The sequence below is a fragment of the Elephas maximus genome, chromosome 2 (genome assembly GCF_024166365.1).
Source record: "Elephas maximus indicus isolate mEleMax1 chromosome 2, mEleMax1 primary haplotype, whole genome shotgun sequence".
Taxonomy (NCBI): domain Eukaryota; kingdom Metazoa; phylum Chordata; class Mammalia; order Proboscidea; family Elephantidae; genus Elephas; species Elephas maximus.
The window spans coordinates 144,493,254-144,505,469 of record NC_064820.1 but is presented as its reverse complement, the minus strand read 5'-3'; the positions used below and the strand labels follow the sequence as shown (position 1 = coordinate 144,505,469).

General features: G+C 38.3%; 1 protein-coding gene across 6 annotated transcripts in view; it reads right to left on the bottom strand.

Moving 5' to 3' along the window:
• The window catches only part of PGGT1B (protein geranylgeranyltransferase type I subunit beta), a 100,843-nt gene extending 88,627 nt beyond the window's left edge, over positions 1–12,216 (bottom strand). For all 6 annotated transcript variants that reach the window (XR_007516098.1, XM_049873621.1, XM_049873622.1 and 3 more), the window contains exon 1: positions 12,054–12,216. Coding sequence is in view for 5 of the 6 variants with exons in the window: in XM_049873621.1 (XP_049729578.1) it covers positions 12,054–12,193 (140 nt within the window). In the remaining variant the exon portion in view is untranslated. The remainder of the gene's footprint in view (positions 1–12,053) is intronic.

Here is a 12,216-nt window from a genome sequence, read left to right as displayed (position 1 = left end):
GAACAAAAGAAACAAAGATTAAATAAGAACAAAAGAAAAAACAAACAGTCCAAGGAGAGAAAAGGATTTAACCGTACTGACAGATTTTCCTATGCCACTGAATGAGTAAATGCTGTTAGGCTAGAGTACCAAAACTAAACCAAACCCAGTGCCGCTGAATCGATTCCGACTCATAGCGACCCTATAGGAGAGCAGAACTGCCCCATAGAGTTTCCAAGGAGCGCCTGGCAGATTCGAACCGCCGACCCTTTGGTTAGCAGCTGTAGCACTTAACCACTACACCACCAGGGTTTCCATTAGACTAGAGTAGTGAGTGATAATTCGGGGGTAAAATTGGGAACAGTGCTTTATGATTAGATACTCAAGTTCTGGATCACAAGCTCTGCCCCTTTCTAATATGATTCCTTTACAAATTGCATCTCCAAGTGTCTTTAACAGTGGATTCCATTCCTGCCTAGTTCTCGTAGGCTAAATCAAATTGTAAAGAGTTCTAAAATTCTATCAAGCAGCTACATTAAGAAATAAGAACACGGATGCTCAAAAAAACTGATGACAGCAGTAAAAGAAAAGAGTCTTAGGCTTAAAGAATACATTAGAATTGATCATGAAGTTAAAATACTACGTTAAAATGTAAAAATGGCATGGGGACAGTGTCTGACCTCCTCCAACCCCACAAAGGGGAAGGAAAACCAAAATTAACAGAGCAAGGCTGACTCCCACGTGGTGGAGGCCAGACAAGCCTCCTCTCTCTGCCATCTTTACCAATTCTGACACCAACCATCCCTCCCACAGCACTCTCTACTTCTCTGCTGGGTTTGATAATTCATTGCAATGGCCACACAGAACTCACAGACCATACTGACGATTATGAGGTTTATTAGTGAAGTAACAGTTACAATTCAGGCTTAGGAATACTCAGGACACAGTTCTTCCATCAGGACAGCCTCTCCCCAGCGGTGCTTGCAGACACACCTCTCCCTGGCCCTAGGCCTCTCCCCAAAGGCACTCAACTTTCTCTCTCCATGGGCTGGGAAGTCCATCACGCCATCTCCTGCTGCCAGGTCTCTCCTGCCACCGCTTCTCACTGTCTTCAGGGTTACAGCTAGCCCTCTTCTCAGTGTCCTGCTCCAAGGAGCTTCTCAGTGCAGGGATCTCAGGTCCAAAGGATGTGCTGGCTCCTGGCTGTTCTTCCTTGGTAGGATCCTCTTTGCTCTGGAACTGGCTCTTTTTTAAGGCAAAATGGACCAATCCCCTTGGTAGGCCACAATTACTCTACTACACAGTCCTGTCCAATAACCTGGGTGGGAGTTATAAGACCATGGGTAGAAAGGCCACACACAAAAGTAATTAATCACACTGCACTAGCACAGAGGCCCCCAAGAAATATTATGTAATGAATGACTAAAAGATTACATGAATTCTAGGACTTTAAAGCTTATTCTTCATCTGTTATATAGGGCTGACTCATCTAGTAGGTATTTTTAGTAAGTGTGACAATAGCTGCACATCTTTGAAACTATTTTACACACGAAATAGTTTTTCTACTATCACCATCGTAATTATTCAGTAAGAAACATTTACTGAACATCTACTACAGATTAGGTGTCATTTAACAAAAATGAATAAAACAAACCTCCTAACCTTACAAACAAAAACCTTAGGCAGGTGAAATTACAGGGGAAATAAATAAGCATCTATGTGATAAATGCTATTGTAGAAAACATCTTCTTCATTTATAAAACTGCTCCTTTTGTCTCTCGTTCTCTAGACCAGGCCCAATCTGAGAACCTGCGACTCCTCCTTCTTCCTTCATCTCCTCCTTTCTATCCCTTCTTCTACTGCCCCAGCACCTCTTCTGGACTAAGTCATCATACAGTTTCCTTATTGGTCTTCCTGGTCCTGTTTTTTTCCCACTCAATACAAGGGTAAATCTCAAATACCATAATCACTCTGAAATGCTTATCTAACCATAAGGAGCCACTGCTTGGTGACTTCCTATCATTTACTTCCGATCATATCAAATTCAAGTTCCTTGACATGACACCAGAAATGGATTACCCAATAAGGTAAGTGCTTAGGGCATCAACAAAACAGGGGTACCAGTTGTGCAAAGCAAAAATCCATAGATGCAAAGCAGACAGGACACAAGGAAATGTGAGCACTTAAGTAGAAAGGAACTGAATGGGCGCTAAATGAAAATGATGCCAGCTCCTGTGCGTGAGAATGTGCCAGCCGGAAAAAAGTTCACACAGGGTCACGAGGGTGCCCATGTGCAGGGTTGTTTAAGCTACGAGGTCCCTACCACTTCAACACCTTCGCTGATACCTGTCTCATCCAATGTAACTGAAACTCCTTATCTCGGTGGGTTTCTTGGGAGTATACTATTTTTTTTCTAATAAAGAAGAGGCTGGGGGAGGGGGAGCTGTCAAGTTTAACTCTTGCCACATTCACCCAGTATTCAACTGCATCCAACACGAGTGGTTACTGGGCAAGGATGGATTATATTAATAGATAACAGGTCTCTGATCCATTTTGAGAAAACCGTCTTATATATACATCCATGCCTGCTGATCCAGCAACTCCAGCCAGGAGGGCCAGCAACACTCTGCCATGACACAAACACAAGGATATGCTCTCGCACACATCCTGGTAAACAACCAATGGGAACTCCAGTCCCAGATGAGGCACAAAAATGAGGGAGCTCAAATAAGTCGACAACTGCAATGAATTCAATCAAGTTACTTTTAAACTATTTAGCATTTACAGGGTTATGTCCTAAGTTTTGTAAACAATAACTTTAACTTTAGAATGTGTTTGGCTTACATGCAGGAACAATCTAGCATACATTTAATATAATACTAACATCAGTAATAATTTAATACTAACATAGCAAATGTCTAAAACATACTGGAAATATTAATATTTATCTAACATGAAAAGTTTTGTATGTTATCAAGTGAGTTTTGTTTTTTATTGTTTGTTGCTTGGGACACAGTGCCTGATATTACTCTGTATATGCTAATAAATGAGGCATTAGGCACATTAAGAGGATGCAAAATTAAATACTTATTTATCTTGCAAAATATGTTTTGTAAATCTAGTTCTGTGTAAAGTGAACCAAAACATGTCTTCAGGTTAAGCATACCCTTGTATTTGTACCCTGCTCTTTGTGATCAGCAGTAATCCAATGAACTGCAAAGACACAGCATCAAAAGATGGAATTTTAAAGTATTATCTCAAGACAAAAAAATACTCATGGAGATCTGTGAAGGGCCCACCAACAAACATATGAAATTATTTCCAACTGCCATGTAAACACTATTTCTTTTGACTATTTCAAACTTGAACAAAACTACATGTTCTAATCAAATTTTTTACTTAATTTTCAAATATAAATTTTTGTGTTATCATCCAAATTCGAATGTAAATTTTATTTTATAAATTTTACTTGTTTCATAAATGTTATTTTCAATTATTCAAATTCATTATTTATTTTCAATTATTCAAATTCATTTGCTACAATAGAACCAAATTTAAAAAGCAACATAATTTTATATCCAGGTAAAAATGAAATGGCAACAACTAAGTGGAGCACAAAAACGAAAGCTCACAGAAGATAAAAAGAAAATGATTTGTGAATCCCTACAGCAATTCCAAAATTAACTTCCTTTTTAAAATGTAATGAATCAGAAGAGACTTCTTCTGTTGACTGCTTGAGTTTAATGGGTGCAAATTGTTGTACTAGTACTGCTAATGCTGAAATTACTAATATAACAGCATTTGTTCCAAATTCTGCATCCATTCATTGCTGTAGTAAAAAAAATTAATGGTGTAGAAAAGTGAAACTATTTTAGAATCTGAAGCTGTCGGATATGCAGACCCCATAAGTAACAGAAATACAGACTCTGCTTTGTGGAATAATTTTTCTTCTAATGATGCAAATTATTCCATCGAAAGAGGGCAAAGTGATTGTAAACATCATAGCAGGCCACTTGAAAATTCATATAGAAAATTTCTGAAAGGTAAACAAACAAGGTTCTGGAGTCGGAATATATTTCTAGGGTGCAAAGCTAATGGTGAAAATTATAAGAGGGAGTGGCTACTGTATTCTCCATCAGTCAGCTCTGCATATTGATTCAGTCGCAAATCATTTAATTAGCAATTTGCTACACAGAGATTTAGTGATAGGCGCAACTTGAATATGACTGATAAACATGAAAACCAGTTCAATTCACAGAGATCATATGTTGTCATATTTAAACCAAAGACATGGTTTTGGTTTAACTCATGAACTGGAAACACAAATTAATGAAGAAGGTCAGTATTGAAAAGCCATTCTGCAACATGCTGTTGTCATTATAACAATTGCTGAACGTGAATTATCTTTTCAGGAAGAAACGACATGTTTTGGTCCCCACAAAATGGAAATCTTTTGGGTTTACTTGAACTTGTTTTCAGTTTGATTCATTTTTTAGCAGATCACATCTCAAAATACGGTAACACAGGAAAGAGCAACCCATCGTATATATGTAAAAGAACATGGGAAGAATTAATAAGCTTAAAAAGTGATTAAGTTCAATTGACTATTTTCAGTGAAAAAAGTATAGCTCGATATTTCAGTTTGTAGATTCCACTCCTGGTCTTTCGCATACAAATCAGCTAAGCATTTTTTAAAGATACTTGTCTTCAACAGATAGAAAACCTATCGAGTGATTTATCACATTTACTAGCTTAAAAAGTCATACCAGTGGAGAAACTGCAAATAAAGTACTTCACTATTTATGTGAAGTTTGCAAAATTGATTTTTTTAAATTGATATTTACAATCATTTTGTCCTCTTTCGATGCAATAATTTACAACATTAGAAGAAAAATTATTCCACAAAGCAGAGTCTGTATTTCTGTTACTTATGGGGCCTGCATATCCGACAGTTTCAGATTCTAAAATAGTTTCACTTTTCTACACCATTAATTTTTTTTACTACAGCAATGAATGGATGCAGAATTTGGAACAAATGCTGTTATATTATATTTTAAGCAGAGGCCAGTCCTATGACAATGCTGCCAATATGTCAGGGTGTTATAAAGGCATGCAACAGAAAAGTATAGAACGTAATGAATATACCATTTTCATACCACACGCTACGGACTGACTTAATCTTGTAGGATGCAGCACAGTAAATTGTTGTCCAGAAGCAGTTCATTTTTTCCCTACTGTTCACTCTATACATTTTTGCTGCCTCTACTCACCAGTGGGCAGTTCTTAAAACATATTTAGGCAATTATCTAGTATTAAAATGTCTTTCTAATACATGTTAAGAAGTGCATGCTGTAGCAATGAGTGCCATCCTGGAATCCTACACTCAAATTTTAGGTGCCTTAGAAAATACTGCTGAAGATCAGACACAAAAAGGAGATGCCAAATGGAGAAGCTGAAAACATCACCAACAAAATGCAAACACTAGAGTATGTATTTATGTTGGTTATATGGGATAATATAACATTTCTTGGAGAACCCAAGCTCTCCAAGATTCAGAAGCAAATTTAAAGACATGCACATATCTCTACCAGGCATTAACAGGGTATTTACATAATTTAAGAGGAAATTTTGAAAACACAGCAAAACAAATACTGTCGAATACTGATTATCAAACAGGTCACTGTTGTAGAAGCATTAGAAAGAAACAAGTAAATGACAGAAGTGCTCCAGAAATATCACTGACTGCCATATATCAATTTCGTGTAACCACATACTATACCGTCATTGACACGATTGAATCTTGCATGAAAAGGGGTGAAAGTGTATGAAGTTCTTTGAAACAGGTTTTGCTTCTTAAACAATGTGGATATACCTGATGAAGAATGCATAAAGGCACCTAAGAAATTATTGCAAGCTTATCCTGATGACTTAAATACGTATCTTTACAGAAAAGTGTGACAATTTCATTCTCACATGAAAACTAAGTTTACAGATTCAGTAAAAACAAATTTTACTCATATAGGCATGTATGATTCCATAAGAGAAGATAAAACACAACGTGTACTTCTCAATGTTGAAACTGCTTTACATATATTCCTAATTTTAATAATCACAAACTGTACAACAGAGCACTCATTTTCATCCCTAAAGAGACTCAAAAACCCTCAGCATACAACGATTCAAAAAAGACGATTCGTTATCCTTATTATGTACGGAAGTAGATACTGTTCAGCAGCTTAACTGTGATGAAAGCATTGAAGAATTTGTAAGATCAAAGAATAGAAATATTTTTAATTATAAACTTAGAGACGAAAGATCTATCTAAATATACGATATAGTAATGTGTTATGTTTTCTGATCCTTAACTTTTCTTTTAAGACATCTTTTCATTTGGTCATTTATAATTATAGCATTTATTACAAAACACGCATCAAAACTGAACTATGAGCTGTTTAAAGCAAAGTCGGTAGAAGTCAATTTTTCATTGTGGGAAATCAGAATTTTACATTGATTGTTGAAACAACTAAGTTCACAGACTCATTTTCTTTGCTGTAGAATATGTGGAATACTCTTTTTGTAGAAAATATAGTATATAGTAAAAATCTTAGTACCCCATATGCTCTAAAAATTTTATAATTCAGTTCATCTCATTCCACTAAAATGGCATAAGCCACTTTTGTGTTCAATTGCTGACATTTTAGTCACATTTAAAAAGAAGTCACATCATGGATAGCTAAGGCAGATGTACGCACATACACATACATCTGTTGTTACATGCCATTGAGTCAGTTCCAACTTCTATGACCCTATGTACAACAGAACAAAACACTGCCCAGTCCTGCACTATCCTCACAATCGCTGCTATGCTTAAGCCCATTGTTGCAGCCACTGTGTCAATCCATCTCATTGAGGGTCTTCCTCTTTTTCACTGACTCTCTACTTTACCAAGCATGATGTCCTTCTCCAGGGACTGATTCCTCCTGATAACATGTCCAAAGTATGTAAGACAAAGTCTCTTCATCCTTACTGCTAAGTAGCATTCTGGATATACTTTTTCCAAGACAGATTTGTTTGTTTTTTTGGCAGTCCATGGTATATGCAGTATTCTTCGCCAACACCATAACTCAAAGGTATCAATTCATCTTTGATCCTCCTTATTGTCCAGGTTTTGCATGCATATGAGGCGAATGAAAAGACCAAGGCTTGGGTTAGGTGCACCTTAGTCTTCAAGGCGACATCTTTGCTTTTCAACACTTTAAAGAGGTCTTTTGCAGCAGATTTGTCCAATGCAATGCATCTTTTGATTTCCTGACTGCTGCTTCCATGGGTGTTGATTGTGGATCCAAGTAAAATGAAATTCTTCACAATTTCAATCTTTTCTCCATTTTTCATGATGTTGCTTATTAGTCCAGCTGTGAAGATTTTTATGTTGAGGTGTAATCCATACTGAAGGCTATGGTCTTTTATCTTTATCAATAAGTGCTTTAAGTCCTCTTCACTTTCAGCAAGCAAGGTTGTGTCATCTGCATAACGCAGGTGGTTAATGAGTCTTCTTCCCATCCTGATGCCCCGTTCTTCTTCATACAGTCTAGCTTCTCAGATTATTTGGTCAGCATACAGACTGAATAGGTATGGTGAAAGGATACAACCCTGACACACATCTTTCCTAACTTTAAATCACAGTTTCCCCTTGTTCTGTTGGAATGACTGCCTCTTGATCTATGTACATGTTCCTTGTGAGCACAATTACGTGTTCTGGAATTCCCATTCTTCCCAATGTTATCATAATTTGTTATGATCCACACAGTCAAATGCCTTTGCATAGTCAATAAATGCAAGTAAACATCTTTCTGGTATTCTCTACTTTCTGCCTCATGGAGGCAAATACATACATACATACATACATACATACATACATACATATATATATATATATAAAACTCACATATCCTGTCTGTAAGTGAGTGAATGGAGGAGACAGCACCACAGATTATCAATGCTTAGGGCCCTCACATGCCTTAATCCAGCCCTGGATTACACACAAATCCCTCTGTGATCTGGCCCAAGTCTATCTTTCCAGGCGATCCTATCACATCCATCCTACATTTTGAATCACTGTTAGACAACTGATTGAAGTTTCTCTGCTCAACACTTACTCATTTGCCTTTAACCTTATTGTCCATTTGCCTATAACACTCTTCCCCCACAAAACTGGAACACATTTTTTAATATTTAGCTCCAAAGTTACTTCCTCAAGGATGCCTTCCCTGAAGCCCTGGCTCTCATCAGGTTGAGCTAGTTAGGCCCTCCCATAATGCACATACAATCTGTTTCATAATGTCTTGCTGCTCCAAGTCTGGTCAGGGGATCAACAGCATCAGCATCACCTGAAAGCTTTTTGAAATGTAGCCTCTCGGACCTCCCCTGAGGCCTATGCAATCCTCACTTACATTTTTAACAAGATCCCCAGGTGATTCATATGCACATTAAAGTTGGGAAGCACTGCTATAATAATGTTTCCATACCTTTTCTCGCATCAGGCAAACAGTTCTTAAACTTTAGTGTGCATCAGAACCATGTGGGATGCTTGTTATAATGCAGACTCACAGGCCTGGAGAGATTGCAATGCAGTAGATCTGGGTAGGGGCCCAGGCATGTGCATTTTAATAAGCACCCCCATTTTTACTGATGAAGAGCCTCCCACCATCACCATCACACTTTGAGAAATCCACTGCTACACTGTGATATACTTGAGATAAGGGAGGAAATGAAAAAACAAAAACAGTAGTTAGGGAATGGTAGGCAGCAGATCGGTTACAACATAACCAAAAAAACCAAACCCACTGCCATAGGAGTCGATTCCAACTCACAGTGACCCTATAGGACAGAGCAGGACTGCCTATATAGTTTCCAAGGAGCGACTGGTGGATTTGAATTGTTGACCTTTTAGTTAAGCAGCCGTAGCACTTAACCACTACGCCACCAGGGTAACAACATAGGATAGAGGAAAAAGGTAAGACTTGAGAACGGAAAAAGTAGGTAGATGATGAATGTTGTATAAAATACAGGTTAATTACCTAAACTTTTCTAGAACATTGAGGTTGCCAATAGTAGAAATAAAATGATAGGAAATGGTTAATATTTTGTTCCTCAATAAAAAGTGTATTTTAATTCCCATTACCCAAATACAAATAGCAACAATAATATATAACCACACATACGGGGCGGTGGGGGGGGGGGGGGGGCGGGGAACCTCTCCAAACCATTCATGAAGAAAAGAAATGTATTGCTAAACGTCACAACTCAAGGTTTAATATTCACTGAACCAGTAAAGTGGGTTAACTAGTTAACTACCACTTTTTGGAGGTTAATAATAATAAAAAAAACCTCAGATATAAGCAGTAAACAATATACTTTTTCATTGTCATAAAGCCATGGTCATTAGAAGAAGTTAATTTTCTAATTTTCTGATTTGTTCCTATTTGTCAGACTATGAGAAGAAAGGAAATGGAATTATTTCACAAAAATGCAGGACCAGAAAATGTGTCTAAATATCCAGTCCTGAGAGCCAGCTATTTCATCTCTCTCAGTAATAAGGAGCACAGGAACACCCGAATCACTGTTTAACACTGAGTCCTCAGTGGCCAGACACACATTAGGAACTACATTGCTAATACTGGGTGAGAATACTGGCAAAAGCATTGTTTGGCTTAAAACTCCTAGTATCAGTAGAAATTTTGTGACCAGTCACCTTTGCTTAAAAGGTTGGAGCTTCTTCACAAGCATCTTAAGGTCTATTATGAATTACACACACCACAAGAGGACTGGATGCTAAACTAAAGAAAGTAAGCACTCTGAATCAGGTGGGAGAAAAACTGAAAAATTTTAAAATCACTACAAAAACTGGTACCTGCAAGTTATCTTAAATTTATTTATTGTATTATATGAGCTGCAAGACAACCAAAAATCATTTTAAAAATAATCTATGCAAGTGACAAACACTAGGCATAGAAGTGGATATACTGAATATTTCTTAACAAATACACCAAGGTGTTGTACATCTATTATCTAATATAGAATACCTGCTGTAGATCCTAAGGTTATGCTAAAGTTGTTAAATCAATTGTCAAATTAGTTTTTAGACAATCTTTGCTGTTTTACTTACGCAGTGAGCAGAATTACTGTTACAGACAACACGCTTTGGTCTGTGTGGTTTTAACCATGCTGAAATTACACAGAATAGATGAGTAAAACCAACCCGCATTTCAAAAACGCAACCAGAGACCTATAACCAGCTACAAGCAAAGTTCAACTGTTAATCACAACGTAACAAAAACGGAAGAATTTATCAAAAATGCTTTGAATTCACATAAAATTAATCCTCATAAAACTCTAAATGTGATTTATCAATGTATTTTTTAACATCCCATATCACCACAATCAATTGACCAGATTTTGGAAATCTTAATTTAAGGCTAGGTATGTTATCTGCTTCAACGGCACTGGGTTGGGTTTTTATGCGCTCTGCTAGTCAGTATGCATAGCGAAAGAAATACAAATAATGTTTCACTCTTGGTTTTGCCAGAATCTGTTCATCCTTCGGGGCTCAGCTCATTCATTCAACAAATATATTTACTTAGTACCTCTCATGTGCCAGATATTGTTCACGGCCCTAGGGCAGTGCTATCCCATAGATCTTTCTGGAAAAGTTCCAATAAAAGATATAGTAGCACTGGCCAATGTGGTGACTGAACATTTGAAACGTGGCTAGTGCAAACTGAGGAGATGAATTTTTATTTAATTTTAATTATTTTAAATTAAAGTAGCCAAGCAGGGCTAGTGGCTGCCATATTACATAGCCGAATAGGAGTGATGGCCCTAGTGTTACAGAGGTGAACAAGACACACAAGGATCCTACCTTGATGAAGTTTACTTCCAGGGTGAAAGAAATATATTATAACAAGTAAACCAATACGTGTATTATTTCACGTGGTGACTGGAGTGGATTTCTTCTGGAAAGGGTGATTAGAGATGGCTTCTCTAAAGAAATCTGGATTAGGTGCCTGCCCTTCCTATGTGCTCCTACAGAACGTACACTGACATATAAAAAATAGTGCAGAATTAATCAAAGGCCTTTTCTTGTTCAGCAGTGTACTCCAGCAACAACCACAAAAAATATTTCTTGGCCACTCTGCAGAAATAATTTACAAAACCCCCACAACTGACCCACTCATGCACTGTTCAAAATATAACAGAGACTAACAATTAAAAAATGTGGGAAGAGATCAGAGCAAAAACAATCGGCTGATTCTTCCCCACCCAGTCCCATACAGCTTTGGAGTCTCACTACAAAAAACAGCAATGCGGAGCAAAGATCGCCGCCGCCTTTTGTTCTTCTCATCCCCAAATTTGTACTCTGTATGACCAATCCATAGTTTCTTATCCTTTGCCAAATCATACTCTTCAATCAACTCCAACTTTATCAAGCCTATTGCAGATATACTTCAACAGGCTGCTTCACACGACGCTGCATCTCCTTTTGCTACTAGTCTTCTCTTCCCATTAGTTTACAATTCCTGGAAAGTAAATTTCTACCCAGACCTTAAAGAGACTCTCTGATGCTCCTATACACTAAACATCATGCAGGCATTCAATTAAGGGTTAATGACTTTAGGGGAGGAAAGAGAAGCACAGAAGAGGCTATTTATCTATAACACCAATGAGAAACGCTTTGTCTTTTCCCTTTTATGCCTGGAAATCACGGGGCAAAAACTATCTCAGATACTCAGAGTGGTGACTCACAGGCTTTAGGAGAATAAAAAGGAAGCTCAGGTTGACAGGAAAAATGGATGAGACGTGGAAAAGGCGGAAACTGGAGATTCTAAACTCGCCCATAGGAACTCGGGAGAGCGACAGTCACCGCGGGTCGACCCGAGAGCGGAGGTGCCCGATAGGTGCCAAGTGGGCGGCGGCGCAACCCTCTGAGGGCGCCCGGGTAGCCATCAGGTTCCGCTACGCCTTTCTGCGGGGACCATGGTCACAAGTCTACCAGTCCTTCTGGGGCCGCAAATTACCTGCTGGTCTCAAGCGAAGAATAACGCTCCGGCAAGACCTGGAGGCAACGCTGGAAGAACCGCACATGTCGATCACGTAGGAAATCCAGCCGCTCTCCCTCACTGCTCCCCGCCGACTGCTCGCCCTCCGTGGCCGCCATGCTGCTCCGGAAATAACGTCCAC